This window comes from Felis catus, chromosome B1 (assembly GCF_018350175.1).
Source record: "Felis catus isolate Fca126 chromosome B1, F.catus_Fca126_mat1.0, whole genome shotgun sequence".
Classification (NCBI taxonomy): Eukaryota; Metazoa; Chordata; class Mammalia; order Carnivora; family Felidae; genus Felis; species Felis catus.
The window spans coordinates 76,498,699-76,524,020 of record NC_058371.1 but is presented as its reverse complement, the minus strand read 5'-3'; the positions used below and the strand labels follow the sequence as shown (position 1 = coordinate 76,524,020).

The 25,322-nt window shown below is 33.5% G+C and overlaps 1 protein-coding gene across 6 annotated transcripts in view; it reads right to left on the bottom strand.

The window, feature by feature from the left end:
• Positions 1-25,322, bottom strand: part of LRBA (LPS responsive beige-like anchor protein) — a 775,946-nt gene that overhangs the window by 597,132 nt on the left and 153,492 nt on the right. For all 6 annotated transcript variants that reach the window (XM_023252764.2, XM_045056857.1, XM_023252765.2 and 3 more), the window contains exons 18-22: positions 17,985-18,077; positions 16,468-16,576; positions 15,981-16,062; positions 13,168-13,291; positions 12,680-12,872 (exon numbers count right to left, since the gene is read on the bottom strand). In XM_023252764.2, the coding sequence (XP_023108532.2) occupies positions 12,680-12,872; positions 13,168-13,291; positions 15,981-16,062; positions 16,468-16,576; positions 17,985-18,077 (601 nt within the window). The remainder of the gene's footprint in view (positions 1-12,679; positions 12,873-13,167; positions 13,292-15,980; positions 16,063-16,467; positions 16,577-17,984; positions 18,078-25,322) is intronic.

Sequence of the window (25,322 nt, the reverse complement as noted above, 5' to 3'; positions counted from 1 at the left end):
TCCCTGTCTTTTATGTGTCTCTTGTGGTTTGCTTCTCTCTTTTTTTTCCCCCTTTCCCTATGTTCTTGTTTTGTTTCTTATATTCCACATGAGTGAAATCATACGGTATTTGTCTTTCTCGGACTTATTTAGTTTAGCATAATACACTCTAGTTCCATCCGCATCATTGCAAATGGCAAGATTTCATTCTTTTTGATGGCTGAGTAATATTCCATTGTGTATATATACCACCTCTTCTTTATCCATTCATCAGTTGATGGACATTTGCACTCTTTCCATAATTTGGCTATTGTTGATAACTCTGCTATAAATATCAGGGTGCATATCCCTTCCAATAAGCATTTTTGTATCCTTTTGGTAAATACCTAGCAGTGCAATTGCTAGATCATAGGGTAGCTCTACTTTTAACTTTTTGAGGTACTTCCATTTGGTTTTCCAGAGTGGCTGCACTAGTTTGCATTCCCAGTATGAGAGTTCCACCTTTTCTACATCCTCACCAACATCTGTTGTTTCTTGTGTTGCTAATTTTAGCCATTCTGACAGGTGTGAGGTGGTATCTCATTGTAGTTTCAATATGTATTTCCCTGATGATGAGTGATGGTGAGCATCTTTTCATGTGTCTGTTGGCCACCTGGCTGTCTTCTTTGGAAAAATATATATTCATGTCTTCTGCCCATTTCTTAACCGAATTATTAGTTTCTTGGATGCTGGGTTTGCAATGTTCTTTGTAGATTTTATAGTCCTTTATCAGATATGTCATTTGCACATATCTTCTCCCATTCCGTAGGCTTTTTGTTTTTTGTTTCCTTTGCTGTATCTTGAAGTCCCAATAGTTCATTTTTGCTTTTGTTTCCCTTGCCTCCAGAGATGTGTCTAGTAAGAAGTCACTAAGGCTGATGTGAAAGAACTTACTGCCTGAGATGTGTCTAATAAGAAGTTGCTAAGGCTGATGTCAAAGAACTTACTGCCAGTGTTCTCCTCTAGGGTTTCTATGGTTTCATGTCTCCATTTACATCTTTCATCCATTTGGAATTTATTTTTGTGTATGGCATAAGAAAGTGGTCCAGTTTCATTTTTCTGCATGTTGCTGTCCAATTTTCCTAACACCATTTGCTGAAGAGATTGTCTTTTCCTGCTTTGTCAAAGATTACCTGACCATATGGTTGTGGGTCCATTTCTGGCTTTTCTATTCTGTTCCATTGACCCTGTTTTGGTGCTAATACCATACTGTCTTGATGACTACACCTCTGTGATATAGCTGGAAATCCACAATTGTGATGCCTCCAGTTTTGCTTTTCTTTTTAAAAGCTGCAAGTGGCAATTCAGGGTCCCACCTTCAATAACTGATCAACCTGATTTCTGTTTCAATTTCTCAACCCCACCATCCCCAGTGACATCTTATCAACCTGGCCTGCTTTTAGAAAAAAAACCTGTTAAGTCTGTTTAACCAGAATCTCCTCTATCCAAGATGTGTCCTCTTATGAATTTTCTACCCACTGAATCTCTTCCCCACTCCTACCCTCTTCCTTGCCTATAAATCCCCACTTTTCCTTGTTGTATTCAGAACTGAGCCCAGTTATACACTCAGGTCTCTTTTCCCCTGTTGCAATAGTTCCTGAATAAAATCTTATTTCAGTGCTTTAAGGGCTGTCGTGGCCTCTTGAAGAGTATCATATAGGAATGCCTGGGTGGCTCAGTCAGTTGAGTGTCTGACTTTGGCTCAGGTCATGATCTTGTGGTCCGTGAGTTCGAGCCCCACGTCGGGCTCTGTGCTGACAGCTCAGAGCCTGGAGCTTGCTTCAGATTGTGTGTCTCCCTCTCTCTCTGTCCCTCCCCACTCATGCTCTGTCTCTCTCTCTGTCAAAAATAAACATTAAAAAAAATTTTTTAAGAAAAAATTTTTTAAAAAGAGTATCGTATATATAATCCTACACATATGCTATATGATATAATGCTATTTGTTCTCAACGGCTTTAAATTAATTTTCAACATATTTTTTAAAATTTATCTCCACCAATTTTTCTGAATAGAGTTTTGGAGAAATCCAGTATATGGAAAGTAAATTAACACACTCAATCATTTCCTTCTAAAATTTTAAGTAGTCTAATATACAGAAGTTACATCAAAGTTAAATCAATTTTTGGTCTGAGGTTTAACTTTTTTTAGTAAGCAACCCTAATAAATATAAAAAACAAACTTTATTCTTTCATAAAATGATTTTTGACCAACACTTTCTTATTAACACCAAGTGAGGATGCAATTTAAACAGATGCATGGGGCACCTGGGTGGCTCAGTCAGTTAAGCCTCTGACTCTTGATTTTGGCTCAGGTCATGATCTCGTGGTTCATGAGTTCGAGCCCTGCATCAGGCTCTGGATTGATAGTGCGGTGCCTGCTTAAGATTCTCTCTCTTTCTCTCTCTCTCTCTCTCTGTCTCTCTCCCATTCTCACTCTCTCTCAAAATAAATAAACCAAGCTAACATAAAATAGGAGCACCTGGGTGGCTCAGTTGGTTGAGCATCCAACTTCTGCTAAGGTTATAGTCATGCATTTCATGAGTTCGAGCCCCATGTCATGCTCTGTGCTGACAGCTCAGAGCCTGGAGCCTGCTTCAGATTCTGTGTCTCCCTCTCTCTCTGCCCCTCCCCTCCTTGCACTCTGTCTCTCTCTCTCTCAAAAATAAACATTAAAAAAAATTTTAAATAATAAGTAAAATAAAACAAAACAGAAGCCTTCTAACCACTTAGTACTTTCTTAATCTCTATAAATATCATATTAACACATGGAAACATTGTAGAATTTAAAAGAAATTTATTTAAAAGAATATATTCTACCCTCAAACCTCCTTAAATTATGAAAATCTATCTAAAATAATAGTTGCTCCCTAGTTCTGCAACATGCTTAAAAATACATATTTAGTAATAAATATCAAGTAATAAATATCAAGGTATGGATATGGTCCAGATATATTATTAAATACCTGTGGCAATAGCTGAGATATAGAGAATGCTTATTGTACAATGTTTTAAGCATTTGTCACATACTGACACACATAATCTTCAGAACAACCCTAAAAGACAAGTAGTATTATCCTGATTTATCTAGATAAAGTTAGGAAGCACAGTGACATAAAATATCATACAGTTAATAACCTATTAATCTTTGTTTATAAAAAGTCATCTTGACCCATTTTAAGAACTGTTTAGACAGGTGCTCTCATAAAAACTAGAGTATAAATGGGTACAAATTTTTAGATGGTAATTTAGCAATATCCTTTAGAACCTCTTAATACATGTAAAGACTCCTGGAATTATAGGAATTTACCCTACAAAATAGGAGACATTTATATAAAAGCAGGCCCAGCACTGTTCAAAGATAAGGAAAAGTTAAACTATGGTGTTAATGCAGTACATTGTGACACAAATCAATAGATTTTTAAAATATCACATCCAACAATTTTTCCAAATAAAATTTTGGAGAATGCCAAAAAAATGAAAACTACCTTATTTACTCAGTCTTCCTTCCTATAACTACAAGTGACCTGATAACATTCAGATATTATAAAGCTCAGCTTTTGCACTTAACTTTACGGCTCCATAATATGATGTACTGTATATACCTAATAATATGCAGCCACTGAAATTCATGTAAGTGTGAATAACTTTTACTCACTGATTATTATAAGTCACAGACCCATCCTACTTCATGGCAATATAGGCCTAGACAAAATATAGTACCTAAAGTTTTGAGTTTGGGGTGCCTGGCTGGCTCAGTCGGTAGAGCAACCTATTCTTGATCCCAAGGTCTTGAGTTCAAGGCCCATGCTGGCCATGGGTCTACTTAAAAAGTAAAATCCATAAAAATAAGAGAAAGTTTGAGTTTTACTTGTTAAAGAAAAAGGATATTTTTTTTTAACAGTTCTCGTAATTCAGGATATTTTAAATGCCTTAATTTTATTTTAATTGAAGAGTAGAAGCAATCTAGCATACCAAGTGAAAACAGAATCAATTAATTCCTCAAGATAGTGTTAAATTTAAAGCATTTTAAATAAGGAAAAGTGGGATGCGTGGTTGGCTCAGTCAACAGAGCGTGTGGCTCTTGATCTCAGAGTCATGAGTTCAGGCTCCACATTGGGCACAGAGCCACTTAATTAAAGAAAGCAAAACAAAGCAAAGCAACGCAAAGGAAAAGGAAAGAAAAGAAAAGGAAAAGGAAAAGGATCAACAATAACAACCTGGAAAATACCTAAGAAAATAATGGAATTACAAAGGTTACTCTTAACAGGTACATATTTGAAACCCTGAGACCAAAGTAACCAACACAGGCCAGTTACACTAGAAAACCCTATTACTGCTTATAAAATCTAGTTCAGCTGTTGGAGGAGAGAGATACAGTGACAAACAGCTTCCCTACTACAAAGGTGGCAGGAAATCTATCAAACTGGACAATAAAATTGCAATTGAGTTTCTTTGGCTTTTTATAGCAGCTGAATGTATCCTGATGTAACTCTGCAAAAGCTATACAATTCTGCAACATTAGTTTTTTACACACCAGTACTTTATCAAGATCCATGTTATAAATTTATGATATTGAGATTTTAAATGGCTGCACAAAGAAAAAATAAGCATCACTTCAGTATCACATGTATAAAAATGTAAAGCTTCAGAGTGAATATTTTTAGAGAAAAAAATTTGGTCTCAATACTTCTGGCAGAATTTCTAACAACACGCTACAAACTGTTCACCTACTTACTGAATCACTTTAGCTCCATCCTGAACTTTAGTAAATATTCATTTGAAGCACCTTAGAATGTCAGCTATCCATTTCAAATACAGATGTCAAGATATTAAAAATCCAAAGTAATTAACATAGCAATATTCAAATAAATTACTTTGTAAAACCTTATGATTAAGATTTTCATTAATGAAAAATTTTCACATAGAGAAATAAAACTAAAAGACATTTATTAAGCTTTAAAGGTGAAAACCACAAGAACTAATGTATACTACAATTCTAAATTTTTCTTTTCCCCCTCACAGCATTAAGTAAAGGTTTAGCATTTATTTTTAAAAGTATACTTAAGCAGCAAGCAGTAATAAGTCTAGTTTTACTCAGATAAAAATACTCTACAATTGACTTAATCAGCATTTATTCCATTTTGTAATTTTAATACTAAAACTTGACTCAAAGACTGGTTCTTGGCTCAAAACAGGCAAGACAGGCCTCTCCATAAAGTAACTATTTTCTTTGTAAAGGTTTTAATATCTGTTTAAAGCTGTAAGTCACTGGAGTAAAGAAAAACATAAATTAAAACTGTATATGTAAACTATGTATAATATATAAAGTATAAATACATATAAATAATAGTTTTATGTAATAGTTTTATAAGCTATAAATATATAACATATAAACTATATATAATATACACATAAACTATAAATACATATACTTAAAATATACAAAGCATACTTTTGGGTTTTTTTGTATAAGTGGAGTTTATACTTCTTCTTTCAACGTTCTCTACACCATAACATATGCTCCCAGAATAACATAAAACGTTTTCATTAACTTTTAAAATGTATTAAGGGGTCTTAACTGGGGTCCATATTCAATTTAGGTATAATTCCTCTATATCTGTGATACTTTCTAAAGAATATATTATATTAACAGCTTAGTGTAAAGGCAGGAAAGGAAGAATTTTATAAAGGTTAGTAAAAATAATTCTCTGTACACTCAGAGGGGCACTTGAAATACAGAATGCATAAGAAGGGCTAACTTTAAAACACAGATTTCTGGGAACATCCCATGAGATTCAGATTAAGATTCTGGGGTGAAGTGCAGGAGACTATAATAAAATATACATCTCAAGTTACTCTGATGAGAGATTCCCAAATCAGACTGTGTGTGGTTATGGTACACACACTTTCAAGACAGCTGCTGCAGCTATTTCGTCAGTCACTGATAACAGAAGACTGAGATGCTAAGGCACATACAGGGTGCCCCGGTACCATGTGACAGCTAAACTAGACAGCCCAGACAATGATGGTGTGGATCTTCCTTCTTCCTGCAACAAATATTTAATGTGCAACTGCCACATTGCTCTATGCACAATTCTACAGGAGATATAAAGATGTATAAAATCTTTTGTCCCTACTCATCAGAGCTTACAAGGAATAACCAAAATAAGATATAAGAGCTCATTTCTAACAAATATAGTAGGAGAGATATTATAGGATCACTCATAATTAAATGGCAAACATTGGCTGTATCACTCATTACTGCTCTTCTTCATGTACGTTACATATTCCCAAGCAAACCAACAACTCACCATGCTTTTTCCTCAGTAACACCACCTCTGTACCTCTGTTTATGTCAATTCTTCCACCAGTGATTTTCATCATTCCAGTCTTTACATGCCCAAATCCTATTTACCCTTCAACGCTGTCATCAAATGACATCTGTTCTACCAGTGTCTCAGATAGCCTCATGTGAGGCTGTCTACCCATTCACTGTGAGTATCTCTTCTATGGCATTTATTCCTTCCTGCCTTGTTTTTTAGTGTTTTACATATAAATATACACACACACACACACACACACACACACATATATAATATTATCTCCCATATTAGAAAGTAACTTTTTTTAGGATAAGATCTGTTCCTGATGCATCCTTCTATCTTTCATAGTAGCTAGAGGTACTCAAATACAAGAAGATAGGAAGAAAGGGAGTAGTGGAAAAGAAAAAAAGAGTTAAGGTAGAAATGGGAAGAAAAGAGGTACACAACTACTGTAAGACTTGGACACAGGTGATTGAAAACAAATGAGAGAGGGGCACCTCAGTGGCTCAGTCAGTTATGCATTCGACTCTTGATTTCGGCTCAGGTCATGATCTCCTGGTTCATGAGTTCAAGTCCCGCATCTGGCTCTACGCTGACGGCATGCAACCTGCTTGGGATTCTGTCTCTCCCTCTCTCTCTGCCCTTCCCCTGCTTGTGCGCTCTCTCTTTCTCTCTCTCAAAATAAATATAAACTTTAAAATGTATTTTTTAAAAGAAAAAAAGAAAATGAATGAGAGAGACCACAGAGTATGTAACCACTCAAGCAGAGACAAAACAAACACAGATTTCACTAAGGACAGAACAGAGAGAAAGAGACATAGGCTGGGGGAAAGGAGAAGACAGAGGGTACAGAATGGAGAAAGGAATGTTGAAGGTAAGAACAGAGAGAGGGACAGGAAAGAGGAAAAATGGCCAAAAGAAGAAAGAGAAACCAACAAAGGGGGAGAGAGTTAGCTAGGCAGTGATAGATGACAGCAGCAGGGACAGAAGGCAGCACGGATTGCACTAGATACCCACAGTACCTAATAGAGCAGAGGGGTGGAGAAGACTGAGTAGAAAGGACAGGTAGAGGGGGAGAGGAAGAGAAGCTGAGGGAGAAATGGGAATGGGAAAAGGAGGGAGACAGAGAGAGACTACTTAAGAGAAATACCAAGAGAAAATTAAGTGCTGTGAATTCACCCAGAATGCGCTATAAGTGGTTGAGGTAGTTAAATCCTGAAAACTATGAAGGATATGGCTAATTACAAAGGAACACAAAGTTCACGCCATGAATAAACAAAAATGAAGCTTTTTAACAAAGAATGATATAACTTTAAAAAGTCAAGTGGAAGGTAAGGCAGGAAATCCTTTGTTCAAGAGGAAATGAAAGATTGAGTAGAAACTCTTGTTAAAAAAAAAAAGAAAAAACTTTATTTGCCTTTTTATGAAAATTAAAACAAAGGGTTTGTGGAGGGAGTAACATTACGTAAGTTATTTTTAGCATAATAAACTTACAGGAAAATAATACCTAAGGCTACTGATCATTAGAAATATCCAGAGTAGAAATGATCTAGACATGTATGAAGAACTACAAATCACTAAAGGGAAGAAAAAAAATTTTTTTAACATAGGCAGAAAACAAAAGCTTGCAAAAATAAGAACTTTAAAGTGTCATGAGGGGCACCTGGGTGGCTCAGTTGGTTGAGCGTCCAACTCTGGATTTCAGCTCAGGTCAGGATCTCATGGTTCACTGAATTCAAGCCCTGCGTTGGGCTCTGTGCTGACAGCATGGAGCCTGTTTGGGATTCTCTCACTCTCTCTGTCTCTCTCTGCCCCTCCCCAGCTTGTGCATGCACACATGTGCACGCTCGCTTGCTCTCTCTCTCTCTCAAAATAAACATTTAAATAAATAAATAAATAAAGTGTCAAGGATTAAAGGGTGAAACATTACTTAGGATCTAGCAATTCTACTCCTACTTCTATTTCCTAGAGCAGTGCTCTTTTCAAACTGAGGATAATTCACCTGGCAGATCACAGAATCAACCTACTGGGGCATCATTAGCATTTTTTAACAAAAAAGAAAACCTAAGAATATATCCCTATATACCAAAGTTTAGTAAGGGTAAATATTGTTTCCTGAAACCTCTGTTTCAGGTGTATGAGAGAAGGGTGAATGCATGTGAGTGTGTACATACATACATGGTCACTATAAATTTCTTACTGGGAGCCACAGTTATAAGTATAAAACTGACAACTATAGTAAAACCGTTGCCTTTGAGCATCTTGACTTATTCATAGCAGTATAAATGAATGAACCAAAGCTGTATGTAACAATAAAAAATAATTTTAAAAACAAAAAGTTTGAGAAAAAATAAGGAATAGAAGCATCCACACAGTATGATGTCATTTTCATAAAATACAAAAATAGGGAAAATCAGATCATATATTATTTAGGAATATATTTTTCAACTTTTTAAAGAAGGAAATGATAAACACAAAATTCAAAATAGAGATTAGATTTAAGGTGGGGGTTGAGAAGGGAGAACCACATAGCATGTTCTTAAGTTGGGTAGTCACAATTCTATTATAACACTTCACAGAATACACACTACACAAATTATTGTAGATATAAGTAATTATTTTAAAAGTTAGGTTTATATCAAACATGAAGTGACTCAGGGTCTGAACTAGTGTGTTGGAAGTGAGAATTAAAACAAAGAGATGAATAGGAAGAATGATAGAGCTGTAACAAAGGAAAATAGTCACTGAGAATTTATTCTATTTTCTGTGATTCCTTTCATTAACTTCTTATACATATCCACATTTACCATTTCTAGATTAGACACTGATAGTTAAAAAAAGTTTAGAAACTTGTCTGAGTTTACACAACCACAAAATATTATAAACCAGAATTCAAACCCAGAACTATCCTTTGTCCAAAGCCCATGTTCACTTCATTACATACACAAAGGGACTGGTAACTAAATATAAATGTTTGGTCAAAAATGTTCAGAAATTCAAAGATACTGGAGGTATTTCCTAGTTTAACCTCCTAATCCTGTACACAGGAAATTAAAAGACTATTGTCCTTAAATATTCTATGAATTCAGCAGTTCTCAAGCTCTTTCATCTCAGGATGCTTTACACTCTTAAAAGGTACTGTGGCTCCCCAAAACTTTTTATTTTTATGGGGTATATCTATTACTACTTATCATATTAAAAATTAAGACTAAGAAACTTTACAAATACACATTCCAAAATAACAATAAATCCATTATATGTTAGTGTAAATAACATAATGAAAAGATAATAGTAATAATGAGAAGAGTGCTAGGATTTCACATTTTCGCAAATCTCTTTAAATTCTAGCTTAATAATGTTGCACTCTAGTATCTGTTTTTATATTCAATGTGTTGTATTATATACTGTTTTGATTTATGTATATAAAAAAATACACTTTCAAAAGACACAAAGCTGGGAAAGGAGGACCTCACACATTTTCTGAAAAGGACTCATAGGCTCGCAATGTCTTCAGGCTGTACTTTATGAATTACTGATCTAGGCACTTGGGTAGTTGTCAGCTAAGCGTTCAACTCTAGGTTTCAGCTCAGGCCATGATCTTATGGTTCATGAGTTTGAGCCCACATCGGGCTCCGCACTGACAGCATGGAGCCTGCCTGGGATTCCCTCTCTCCTTCCTCTGCCCCTCCTCCACTCTGTCTCTCAAAATAAATAAACTTTAAAAAGTAATAAAAAGATTTGAAAAAAAGAATTACTGATCTAAAGTTTATATTCTTCTAGCGATTCTTCCTAAGGACGTGAACAAACAAAAGTATGTACAAAAGCACAGAATTAACATATAGTAATTTGAAATTTTGAAAAATCTAATTTATACTGATACTCCCCTAACCTAGAATTCCCCTAGATCTGAAATCCAATCCAAATGTATGTAAGACCCAAACTCAATCCTGTTTTTCTCATTATCTTTTGTAAAGAGGAATACAATACTAGCAGAAAATTAGTCCAGACTGCAGCAGCCTACTACACTAGAAATCAAAAGATCTGGGCATCAGCACAAACTAAATTAATTTCAACAAGAGGTAGCAAATAGTTTCTGTAAAGTACCAAAAAGTAAATATTTTAGGCTTGGAAGCCATACAGTCTCTGTTGCAAATACTGAATACTTATAGCATGAAAGCAGCCACAGAAAATATAAAAATAGATGGAAGTGGCTGTGTTTGAATAAAACTTTATTTATAAAAACACAGGCTTGATCCTCAAGCCATATTTGGCAGAACCCCATTTTAGACTAGTCAGCTCAAAAAATGTAGTGACTAAGAGCATTTTTATAAAATCAAATCTTTTTCTTATTTATCACTGCATTATTCTCAAACATAAATTAGAGCGGTATCTTCCAATCTAAGATATCTTTGTAAATCCTTATGATAATAACACACCCTCCTCTCACTGAATAAGAAGAAAGCAGAATATATAACTCTTAGGTACTTTCAAATAACTAAAAGTTACTCAAGCTCCTAAATAAGTACATTGAGGAACTGGCAATATATTCCACAAGAATGGCAAAATATTCCAGAATAATAAACTATGAGAGTAAAAAAAAAAAAAAAAAACATTTAAAGATATATCAAATTTACCATTTCTGTTCTTTATTCTTTCTAGGTAATTTATAATAATATAATTGTATGGTTATATTCCTTCTGAGTATAGAAAGAGTTCTTAAACCAGATACAAAATGCATAAACCATGAAAGAAACTAAATTTTACTGCATTAATATTTGAAATGTAAAATTTCCTCAGATAATACAAACACAAAACTCTAAAACTTAAGTAAATAAATTGACAAAAGATATTCATAAATAATACAGCAATCAAAAGATTAAAACAAGAATATATTTTTTAAGTTCCCACAAAACAATAAGTAAATGTAAATTAAAATTATGGAGGTACAGCATTTAAAATTCATCAAATGTATGGGGTACCTGGGTGGCTCAGTCAGTTAAGCTTCCGACTTTGGCTCAGGTCATGATCTCACGGTTTGTGAGTTCAAGCCCCACATCCGGCTCTGTGCTAACAGCTCAGAGCCTAGAGCCTGCTTCGGATTCTGTGTCTCCCTCTCTCTCTCTGCCCCTGCCCTGCTCACACTCTCTATCTCTCAAAAAGTGAATAAATGTTAAAAAAAAAATTTTTTTAATTCACCAAATGTGCAAATTTTTAAAACTCCAGCCATACCAAGTGCTGAGGTGATGTGAATCAATGAGCACTTATACATCACTGGAGAGTGTGTAAAGTAATATACCAATCTGAGGGAAAAAATTGCATTATCTTCTAATGTTCAACATCTGCATCTTACAAGTAAACAGTTCCACTTCTAGGAATGTAGAGAGAGAAACTTACAAATATATACAAAATGTATCAAAAATGTTCATCAACTGGTAAATGGATAAAGCCATACCATGGAATACAACACAACTGAGAAAATGAACCCAACTATGTGGGTCAATATGGATGAATCTCAAACAATGGTAAGTAAAAACAGCCAGCTACAGAAAAATGCATTTAATGTGACATTCTTTATATTAAGTATAAACATGAAATATAAATCATTTACTGTTGAGATGTGTATGTGTTAAAATATACATAAGAAGGAAATAGAAATAATGAAAACACCCAAATTAAGGTTAGTGGGGAAGGAGAGACGGCATAACAATGATAGACAAAGAAAACTGGGATGGAGAACCCAATGTCATAAATACTGGTAGGTACATTATTCCTTATACATTTTGTAGGTGTAGAATATTTCATAAAAAAATTTTAAACAAAAGCTATATAAAAATAACTTACACTGGCTTAAATTAAAAAAATAAAAATAAATAAAAGACTAGCAGATTCTCCCAAATCAATTTTTAACTGACTGTAATGTGACCAAAGGACACACATTAGCCCAAGCTTTTCTAGTTAACTCAACCACCTTACATTACTAAAATACCTTCTCATCTTTGAATATACTGCGCCACCTTGTGTTCAAAAGCTTCAAACTACCCTAAAATTTAGAAAACCGTATCTGTGAAAATGGCTACTTGAAAATGTAAGTTCCTTTATGCTATGCCATGAGGTTTCACTTTATTAAGCATACATAAAAATAACATTTGAAACCTCGTTTTGATTCTGAAGAAATTGGAAAATTTTTCTTCTTAGTGATTCCTTTTAGTTGTTCTTTCACTGTGCTTTCAGAGAATGTCTTTTTTCCTTGCTTTTAAGTACATAAAATTTTTAAATGAGTAAAACACAAAATTATAGACATTTATAACACTAAAATAAATTTTCATTAAAAACACTTACCTTTGAATGTGTGATTGATAAGGTATCTACCCACACACGCCAGCCACCCCACTCATATTTGACTGCATGGTAAAGTAGGATTCTGAATATTGCATAAACCATTTCTGTTATCTTTTGCTCATCAGAATTCTTAGGATTGAAATAACAAAGAGAAAGCATCCATTCTTGCCATACAGAACACTGTAGCAAGCTCCTGAAAATTGTAAGAGGATACTGAATTACTAAAAAAAACCTTTTTTTAATTTAAAAATTAAAAAAAAAACCCTCATCTCTAAGAATTCTAAAAAGTAAAAGTTCAAAACAAAATAAGCCAAAAAAAAAAAAAAAGGCACCTCCATCTATTAAAACAATTAAAGAAGGTGGTACTCAAAACTCACTTTAAATATAAGGTACATTACTTATATACCCTTAATGAAAAAAGCATATGGAAAATTCATTGCACAGTATTTTTTAAAGCAATTTTTCTTAGAAAAAAATTCAAACCTTACCTTCTGTTTTCTCTGCTGTTATTAAAAAGTTTAATCATATCAGAAAGAAAGGCTCTGCGAACTTCCATGCTTTCAGGACACTGGGGAGAATTTCGAAGTAGGGTTGCAATTACTTTTAGTATCTCTGTAAGACAATTCATAAATTAGTAAAAACCAAAACATTACAAAAAATTCATGATGGAAGATCATTAATATATTTCTCTAGCTTCCCTGACACAGATGTCTACTGAAAACATCCTTATATTATAAAAAAAAAAAAATGATCACCTGCAGAAAAAAAATGACAATACATCTATTTAGAAAGCCTCCATAAATAAGGAGTTTTTTATTTCATCATTAGAATGTATGAAAGTAAAGCCAAATTTTAAAAGGTTATATTAAATAAAATTATGTTATCTATGAATTAAATAACAGTAAAACTAACAATTCTCCATAATTTCTGCCAATTAGTAAAGTTGATCTCAAACTCAAAAGCTGTAATCAAAATCTCAGAAAAAGTTCTCAGCTTTTCAACAAAATAGATGTTTTATGCACAAAGCTTTCCATTTATCATAGCAAATTTTAAAAGCTACTACAATTTTCCTCCATGATTTTAAAAGTGAAATTAGGGGGGCGCCTGGGTGGCTCAGTCGGTTGGGCGTCCAACTTCGGCTCAGGTCATGATCTCACGGTTCGTGAGTTCGAGCCCCGCGTCGGGCTCTGTGCTGACAGCTCAGAGCCTGGAGCCTGCTTCACATTCTGTGTCTCCCTCTCTCTCTCTGCCCCTTCCCTGCTCATGCTGTGTCTCTCTCTGTCTCAAAAATAAATAAACATTAAAAAAACATTTTTTTAAAAAGTGAAATTAGGTTAAAAAACAAATAAAATTAAAACCTATTCAACACCCCAAATACAAATGAAATTGCTACTGTAATGGTCTTAAAAATAACGCTGTCAAAATTTCTAGTATTTAGCTTTAAGGAAAAAAATTCTTTAAAATATATACTTAAATCCAGAACTATAAAGAAACAAAAACAGCTATAACCCTGAATTTAAAATTAAATAAATATATTAAGTTTTTACCCAATTACAATTCAGAACTTCTGAACTAGCCTTTTGCCAAGGTTTTTGGTGAGTGCAAAACAGCAAATACGAAGATATTTTATCATACAATAAAAGACATTTGGGAAGTAATTTCTGAATTCTTCTAATGACAAATTGAAAAATTTCTCTGCCTGGAAAATGATTACAATGATGATAATAATCATAATAATAATTGTAATGACAATAATAGACACTTAATTTTGAGAATATACTATCATGAGGTACTATTTTAAGAAAACCCATATACAATGATAGCTAAATACTGATTTTATCCCCTTTTTAGAGATAAGAAAACTGAGGCACACAGAAATTAAGCAATTCACACAACTATTAAGAAACATAAACAATATAAAAACCTGGGCAGGTAACGCTTTTAAACACCGTACTATAGTGTGTGTCTTTCTGAGATAGTATATTACATAGATCATACATTCTAAAATTCTTACTTCAATTAGTCATCTCTATAATCATAAAATATAATTTATATTTATATACATATACTCAAGATTTTCTCCTTTTCTTACTCTCTAAAATAATAACATCAAGTCTCCCTGAAGGCTGAGGAAAATTAAACTTCCCAGACATGTTTTTAAAACTAGTACTGAAACAGAGTACCACAAACACAACTCACCGCACAAAAGGTAATTAAATTTCAAAACTCTACAAGTCAGTTATTTCAATGTCAATAATCTTAAAAAGATGAAAAATGTACACTTTGTACAAGTGCTTAAGAATTCTAAATATCAAAAGAAAAGACTGTTCAACAAGACTAAGTTCATAAACAATAAAAAAAAAAAAGCAGATATTTTTCAATTCCAAACTTGGTATTCCTAACTTGACATTAATTTAAGATGAAAGCTACCTCCATGGTTCATGTAATTTGGGCTGACATCACTAAATGGTGCAATCAAAACTTTACTGAAAATCTGAACATACATTAAATCAGCATCTTACATACACAATTCTTCAAAACCTCTATATAAACATTTCCACATAACCTAAGGTTAATTAGATGTTATATTCAATATTAACCAAAAATAAAAGTAGCATTATATTATTCCCTATAATGAAATATTCTTTGAACACTATGTTCTCAACAATATCAACTTCAGGTTTTTCTCAGTGACTTTCTTTTTATTGGCAAAAAGTACTTTTTTTTTTTTTTTTAATTTTATTTTTGAGAGAGAGAGAGAGAGCACGAGTGAGGAAGGAGCAGAGAGAGAAGGAGAAGCAGGCTCCAGGCTCTGAGCTGTCAGCACAGAGCCTGATGCAGGGCTTAAACCCACAAATTTTAAGATCATGAACTGAGCTAAAGTCAGACGCTCAATCTACTGAGCCACCCAGGCACCCCAAAAAGTACTTATTAAAAGTATAAAAAATAAGGGGAGAAATGGGGGAAAGTACTCAAAGGATACAAACTTCCAGTTATAAGCTGAGTAAGTTCTGGGTATCTAATGTACAACATGGTGACTACAGTTAACAATACAGTATTGTACAATGAGAAGTTACCAAACCAGTAGATCTTAAAAGTTCTCACCACACATACACACAAAAAATTCTAAAGATACTGTGATGGATGTGTTAACTAACCTTACTGTGGTAATCATTTCACAATATATACATATATCAAATTGTTTCATTAAGTTGTACACCTTAAACTTATACAATATTATATGTCAATTAAATGGCCACAAAAACAAAAACAAAAAAATAAAAGTATATAAAATACATACGAGGATTCTGTATCTTTACTGAAGAATCAGGATCTGGATGCTGTTTATGTATCACTTGAGTACAAATATGTTCTATAAGAATCTACAGAAGGAAAACAATAGATTAGCATAATCACTGTACCATTAATATAAATGAACATAAGTCAGCACTAATCAATGTTAAGTATACAGTCCAATGCTGTCATGCTAACCATCTTCTGTATTTTATAAAATAAATGATTTCAACATTGTAACTCTATTTTTACTTAATTACAAAACAAGACATCAAACAATCAATACAATGGAGGAAATACTTAACAGAGATGTCCATACTGTTTAATAATTAACAGATTAATAGATTTAAGATGCAGCTATATGTGCTTTATATAATTAATTTCAAAACTGTGTATCAAATCTAAATTACCTTATTTTATCTAGACATTAGCAACTAAATTATAAAGTCATTCTCAAAATATGAAATAAGATTAAATTCTAAATATATTCTTACCTCAAACAAAACATTATACGTGGTCATTGTGATTAAATTTGTCTGAAGCATGAGTCTTTCTGCTAGCAATGAAAACAATCCATGTCCAAGCATGACTTCAGCTTTTCTTCTGTGATTTCATAAAAAAAAATAATCAAATGCAGAGTACTATTATCTACTATTTAGTATGCAAGTTGGATGAAGAAGATACAAAAATGTTTTTCACATTATCCACAAATTCCAGCTCAGTAACTCTCCCACTTTTCTTTAACCTAGAACTCATAAGGCCACAAAATCTTTAAGCAGAGAAATACAAACTACAATGTAAGCACAGCTGAAATTTAAAAAATATATACACAAGACTGGCTATGTCACAGCACACCAAAAATCTTCAGAGGAATTGTTTATTAACTAGTTTCTACTCTCCATCAGTACTGAGCTAAACTCTATTATGGATGAAATCTAAAGCCGAAGTAAGTTGTTAAGTAGAAAAACAATATGGAGAAAAAGGTAGAAAAAATGAAAGAAAATTAAGAAAATTAATACTGTGAAGATAAATGCACCAAAATTAAACTTCCAAGCAAAAATTTAGAAACTAAAGTATCATAAACTTCAATTCTACCCTGAGATTCATCAAATTTTTTCTGCAAATGGCTGGATAGTAAATATTTTCGGCTTTGTGGACAAAATGGGCTCTGTAGCAACAACTCAATACTGCTGTCACAATCTGAAAACAGCCATATATAATAAGCCAATAAGTCATTGTGGCTGTGTCCCAACCAAACTTTATTTACAGGCAGCCAACTGGAATCCACAGAAAGACCATAGTTTGCCAACACTTCTCTATTGCCACAAATGTTAATTTTTATAATAAACCAACATGGTATAAGGAACAATAGGTAGGATATGAATATCTACATTCAGCTAAGAAAAAAATACAAAAATTTCAGTTTTCAGTTATCCATATAACAGAACATACTATGACAACTATCTAGGTTAAAATATCAGCTTTATAGTACAGATAAAGCAAATGATCAACCCCCATGAAATGAAGTCTCCATGGTTTCTAAAATTCCATTTATACAAATGTACTCTTATAATGAATGAAGAACAAATGGAAAATTTATTTCATATAAAACTAACTACACTGGGGTGCTTGGGTGGCTCAGTCAGTTAAGCATCCAACCCTTGATATTGGCTTAGGTCATGATCTCCCAGGTGTGGGATCGAGCCCTGCATCAGGCTCCATGCTCAGCCTGGAGTCTGCTTGGGATTCTCTCTCCCCCTCTCTTTCTGCCCCTCCCCACTTGCACATGCAAAAAAAAAATAGATAAATATTTTTTAAAAACCTATATATTCCTGTTTCCATTTTATTTTTAATATATAGAAATGGGATTAAATTTACATAGATTTTATAAATAAAAATAAAGAGAAGAGGAACCAGAGAAATCACAGAACAAAAATACTATTCCAAAGATTTATAAAATAAAAAGTAATATACCACAACCCATTTTAGATTTCATGAACACTATACTCACTTTGGGGCCAGGTGTTTTAAAAAATAGCCCATTGCCTTGAGAGCTTGTACTCTGATTCCTTCACTTGTCGATGCCATAAGTTTATAGATAACACTGAAGTAATTAAAATTAAAAACAAATTACTATTATTCAAAAGTAAAGATTTAAAATACATAGGTATACATTTATTTTTATATATTCATGATTATAAACCTAATTTCAAGATATGGGTGAATTTAATACAAATTCCTGACATTTAAAAACTTACGTTTCAACTATACTGTCTTCAAGAAACCCGCTTTATTTATAATGACACATACAGACTAAAAGTAAATGGAGAAACCATAAACCATGCTAACACTAATAAAAAGAAAGCAAGAATAATTAACACTAATTTCAGAGAAAGCAGACTTTAAAGCAAGTTAAATTATCAGAGATAAGAAGGGCATTGCTTGATGATAAAGGAGGCCAATTCTCCAATAAGACATAATAGTCTATAACATGTATGTGCCTAACCATAGAGTATAAAACAATGTGGCATAAAAATTGATAATACTGCAAGAAGAATAATAGATGAATACACTATTATAATTGGAGACGTTAACATCGCTCTCAGAAACAGATCCAGCAGGCAGAAAATCATTAAGGACATAATTGAACTCAACAATACCATCAATTGACTGGATTTAATTGACATCTATTGACTATTTCACCCAGTAACAGCAGAATACACATTTTTCTTAAGCTAACATGGAACATTCACCAAGTAGCTCACATTCAGGGCTATAAAACACATGTAAACAAATGCAAAGATCAGAAATGATATATTGTTTGTTCTCAGACCACAAGGAGATTAAACTAGAAATCATTAACAGAAAGATAGCTGCAAAATTCCAAAATATGTGGATATTAAACAAAATGCTAAAAAATAACATGTAGGTCAAAGAGGAAGTCTCAAGAAAATCTAAAAATATTTTAAACTAAATGAAAATGAAAACGGGCTATTAAAATCTGTGAAATCCAGCAAAACCAGTCCTTACGAGGAAATTTATAGCAGTGAATTATTAGAAAAGAAGAAAAAACTTAAATCACTAATCAAGCTTCCACCCTGAAAACTAAAAAAAGAAGAGAATACTCAATCCAAAGTAAGCAGGGGAAAATAAATAAGTATTAGAGTGGCAAACAAAAAAATTAAAAATAGTAAATCAATAGAGAAAATCAATGCAACCAAAAGCTGATTTGAAAAAGATCCATAAAGGAGATAAGCTTCTAGCCAGGTTAACTAATAAAAAAAACACAATTTACTATTTTAAGAAATGAAAGAAGGAACATCACTACAGATCCCATAAACATAAAACAAATAATAAAGGAACACTATGAACAATTCTATGCCCTTAAATTCTATAACCTAGATGAAAGAGACCAGTTCATTAAAAGAGATAATCTGCCAAAACACACACAAGAATAATTGATGATCTACGATTTTACTAATATGTGGAATTTAAGAAACAAAACACATGAACATATGGAAAGGAGGAAAAGAGAGGAGAGAGGGAAACAAACCACAAGGGACTCTTAATGATAGAGAACAAACTGAGGGTTGCCTGAGGGAGAGGGGTGGGAGATGGACTAGATGAGTGATGGGTAGTAAGAAGGGCACTTGTGATGATCACTGGGTGTTGTACGTAAGTGATGAATCAATGAATTCTACTCCTGAAACAAATACTGCACTGTACAGTAATTAACTAAAATCTAAATTTTAAAAAAAGGGAAAAAAAGAATAACTGACGATCTAAATAGGCTTATAATGACTAAAGAGAGTGAATCAATAAATAATAACCTACCAAAACAAAAGGGCCAGAACCAGACTGGCTTATTGGTAACTTCTACCAAAAACTGAGGAAGAAATTATACCAATTCTCTACAATTCCCTTCAAAGGACAGAAGCAGAAGGAATACCTCCTAAACCATTCTATGAGCCAGCATTACCCCATACCAAAATAAAAATAAAAATGAAAATAAACACATTACAAGAAAACTACAGACCAATAAGTCTCATTAACAAAAATGTGGGGCGCCTGGGTGGCTCATTGAGTTGAGCATCAGACTCTTGACTTCGGCTCAGGTCATGATCTCATGGCTCATGAGTTCCAGCGAGCCCCACATGGGCTCTGCACTGCCAGCACATAGCCCGCTTGGGATCTTCTTTCTCTCCCTTTCTGTCCCACCCTCACTTGCATGCTGTCTCTAAGTAAATAAACATTAAAAAAAAAAAAAAGATGAAATAAAATTCTCAAGAAAATATTATCAAACAAATGCAAAAAAACATAAAAAGAATTATATATCATGACAAATTTATCCCAGGGATGCAAGGACTGGTTCAAGATTTGCAAATCAAATGATATAATCTATCATGAAATCAATTAATCTGTAGATAAGAAAATTACTAGTATAAGTAGATATAGAAAAAAGCATTTGAGGGGCACCTGGGAGGCTCAGTCGGTTAAGCGTCCAACTTCGGCTCAGGTCATGATCTCACAGTTCATGAGTTCAAGCCCCACATCAGGCTCTGGGCTGACAGCACAGAGCCTGGAGCCCACTTCGAGTTCTGTGTCTCTTCCTCTCTCTCTACCCCTTCCCTGCCCCTGCTCGCGCGCGCGCTCTCTCTCTCTCTCTCTCAAAAATAAACAAACATTTAAAAAATTTTTAAAGCATTTGACATAATCCAACACCCATTCATGTTAAAAACTCTAAATAAACTAAGAATAGAGGAGAATTTTTCTCAACTTCATAAGGACTATCCACAAAAACCCTACAGCTAAGGTACCTAATAGCAAGAAAAATCAAGTCTTCCAAATAAGATCAGGTACAAGACACCACTCCTTTTCAGCTTTGTACAGGAAGTTCTTGCTAATGCAGTGAGGCAAGAAAAGGAAATAAATAGTATACAGACCGTTAAGGAACACATAGAGCTGTCTTTGTTCAAAGAACATCTAGAATTCTCACACACACACACACACACACACACACACACACACACACACAAAACTCCTATAACTAATAAGCAATTATACCAAGGTTGCAGAATACCGAGTTCATATACAAAAGTCAACTGCCTTCCTATATTCCAATAATCAACAAGTGGAATAGGACACTAAAAACACAATACCATTTACAGTAGCACTCCCCAAAAAATAAAATACTTAGGTATATACATCTAACAAAATATATACAAGATATGTATGAGAAAAACTATAAAACTGATGCATAAAACCAAAAAAAAAGATCTAAATAAATGGACAGAAAATCCATGTTCATTTACAGGAAGACTCAATATTCTCAACGTCTCAGTTCTCCCCAACTTGATCTATGGATTCAATACAATTTTAACCAAAACCTCAACAAGATATGTGGATATCAAGAAACTATTCTAAAGTTTATATGGAAAGGCAAAAGCCAGGGCAGCTAACACAATTACTGACGGAGATAAACAAAGTTGGAAAACCAATGTTATGTGATTTCAAGATTTATTATAAAACCGTGGAACCTGGGTGGCTCAGGTTAAGTGTTTGACTTCAACCCAGATCATGATTTCACAGTTCATGAGTTCAAGCCCCACATCAGGCTCTCTGCTGCCAGCAAAGGGTCTACTTCAGATTCGATCTCTCTCTCTCTCTCTCTCTCTCTCTCTCTCTCTCTCTCTCTGCTCCTCCCCTGCTCTCTCTCTCTCTCTCTCTCAAAAATAAGTAAATGTTAAAAAAAAGATTTATTATAAAGATATAGTAATCAAGACAGTATGGTATTGGCAAAAGGGAGAGCAAAGGTAGTACAATGGACCAAAGATACTCTTTTTGTTTAAAAAAAAATTGTTTTTAATGTGTATTTATTTTTGAGAGAGAGAGAGAGAGACACAGAATGCAAGCTGGGGAGGGGCAGAGACAGAGGGGCACACAGAATCTGAAGCAGGCTCCAGGTTCTGAGCTGTCAGCGCAAAGCCCAACTTGGGACTCAAACTCACGAACTGCAAGATCATTACCTGACCTGATGTCAGCCACCTAACCAACTGAGCCACCCAGGCGCCCCTCAAAGATACTCTTTCAAAACACGATGCTAGAACGAAAGGATATCCACATTCAAATAAATGAATCTAGACACAGACCTTACACCTTTCATAAAAATTAACTCAAAATGGACCTAAATGTAAAATGCAAAACTATAAAACTCCTAGGAGACAACGTAAGATAAAACGTAGATGACCTTGGGTATGGTGATACAAGATACAAAACCAAAGACAATCCACAACAAAATAACTGATAAGCTGGACTTCATTAAAATTAAAAACTTCTGCTCTTCAAAAGACAATAGCAAGAGAATCAAAAGATAGACTGGGAGAAAATACATGTGAAACACACATCTGATAAAGGACTGGTATCCACAGTATACAAAGAACTCTTAAAACTCAACAATAAAAAAAAAGAACAACCCTATTTAAAAAGGGACCAAAGAACTTAACAGACCCTTACCAAAGAAGATATACAGATGGAAAAGTAGCCTATGAAAAGATGCTCCACATTATATGTCATCAGAGAAATACAAATTAAAACAATGAGATACTACTACACACATCTATGAGAATGGACAAAACCCAGAACACCAACAACACCATGTATGTAGAGCAGTAAGAATTCTCATCCAATGCTGGTGGGGAAACAAAATGGTATAGCCACTTTGGAAGAGAGATTTTGGCAATTTCTTACAAAACTAAACATATTTTTACCATAGGATCCATCAATCATACTCCTCAGTATTTACCCAAAGGAGATGAAACCATGTCCATACCAAAACCTTCATACGCATATTTATAGCACCTGTATTCATGACTGGCAAAACTTATAAGCAACCAAGATGTCTTTCAGTACATGAATGGATGAATAAACTATGGATATCTCAACAATGGAATATTATTCAGCACTAAAAAGAAATGAGCTACCAAGCCATGAAAAGACATAGAGAAATCTTTTTTTGTTTTAAGATTCATTTTTTTTTAATTTTTGTTTTCTTATTTTATTTTATTTTTGAGAGAGAGAGAGAGAGTTTGAGTGAATGAGGGGCAGAGAGGGACAGAGAGAATCCCACAAGGTCCAGAGAGAGAGAAAAAAAGAGAGAGTGCAGAGCCTGGAGGGGCTGGAAATGAACCACAATCATGACCTGAGCCAAAGTTGGATGCTTAACCAAATGAGCCAAACAAGTGCCCCAACATGGAGGAATCTTAACTGCACATTACTAAGTGAAAGAAGCCAATCTGAAAAGGCTGTATGATTCCAAACATATGTTATTCTGGAAAAGGCAAAACTATGGAGATAGTAAAAAGGTCAGTGGGAGCCAAAGATTGGGGGTAGGTGTGGAAGAAATGAACAGGCAGAGCACAGAGGATTTTTAGAGCAATGAAAATACTCTGTATGATAACCAAATGACAGATACATGCCATTATACAGTTGTCCAAATCCACAGAATGTACAATACCAACAGTAAAGCATAATGTAAACTATGGACTTTGGATGATTATAATGTGTAAATGTAGGTTCACCAACTGTAAATTCTAATGGATGTGTTGATAATAAGAAAGAGTATACATGTGTGGGGACAGGAGAGTATATGGGAAACCTCTATACGTCCCTCTAAATTTCACAACTCTTCCAAAAAAAAAAAGTCTTTGAGAAAAACTTGCTTATCTCTACTAGTTATTGTTCCTTTTAATGAAAACCAAAAAATGAGAACAAATTAAAACATTTAGAAAATATGGTGATTTATACTACACCCATAAATGTACTTATGCAAATTGTATAGCATAAAGCTGGTTCTGAGTCACTATTTTTTCCTCTACTGCAGACTTAACAATGCCCTTTGGAAGTTACCACATTTAAGATCAATACAAAAAAAGCACTGTTTAGTGGTAACACATATTTAAATCCGTAAATAATTCTCACCATGGAAAGCAAAGGAACAGGAAAATGAATGATAATGACAACAGGTAATGAATGATAATAAAAAACAAAAAGCAAAAGACTGAAACATAAATGACATCTAAAACAAATTTCATAATCAATTCTCAAAACTTACATAATAATCTAAGTTTTTAAATAATCTCCAAGGGCATTCAGCCAACAGACCACTGATTTGAACATAAACAAAGTATAGAAAAATTTGAGTATCATGCACAATTTGAGTAAAAAAAAAAAAAACATTCAATTAATTCATTATACCATTTCCTCCCTCATAAACATTTAGAAAAAAATCTGAAAAGTTTATGATTATTTTAAAATACTAAGATTTTCAACTATCCTCCTAGATAAAAATTTTAATGCTTAATAACTGAGCCTGGGTGGCTCAGTTGGTTAAGCATCCGACTTTGGCTCAGGTCATGAGCTCACGGTTCGTGAGTTCAAGCCCCACATCAGGCTCTGTGCTGACAGCTCAGAACCTGGAACCCGCTTTGGATTCTGTGTCTCCCTCTCTCTGCCCCTTCCCCGCTCACACTCTGATGTTTAATGTAAACATTTAAAAAATTTGTCTTCAATAACTAAGTCTGAAAAAACATAACTATGAACAAAAAGTAAAGACCTTGATCCTCTAGTAGCTGACAGAAATGAAATATGTGAAAAGAACTTTGTTTCCTATTAAAATATTAATTAAAAGCATCTAGGTCCATAAACATTGTAATCTCATAAAATGAGATATGTGAAACTGGTTATTTTTAATTCAAATTGTATTTAAAAAACTATAACATTCAATTACTGGGACAACACTATTATGTTTATAAAAGTTTTCCTTCTATGATTTAAATTAAGTAAATAAAAATTAAATTATTTGTAAAAGAAATATTAACATAAGCTTAATAGCAGTTTAAAAACCACAACACTCAAAGATATTTTAACATAGAATTAATCTATGAATGCTATAGCTTAACTTAAATAATCTTTGGTTAAAATTACAATGATTTCACCAGAAGATGAACTCTAGATAAAACTATAATTACTTTCAAATTTTTATTAGTATTAATCACATGAGAAGACCAAAATTAATAGAATAAGATCCATATACCTAATATTTATCCTAAAATAATTTTTTAAGTGTTGAGTATTTTTCACTAAAGCAGAATCCAATTAGTTTATATATCTACTAAACATAACCACTAAACTTTGAAAAACTTTTGCTTTCTGATCAAAGTTTAGTCCCTATTTAACACAAAAACCATTCTTCACATTAGAACAGGAAAATCCTGTACCATTTCAATGACATTTATATATTTTTCTAACTATTAAAAAATTTATAAATATATATACATTTCTCTATTGGAAA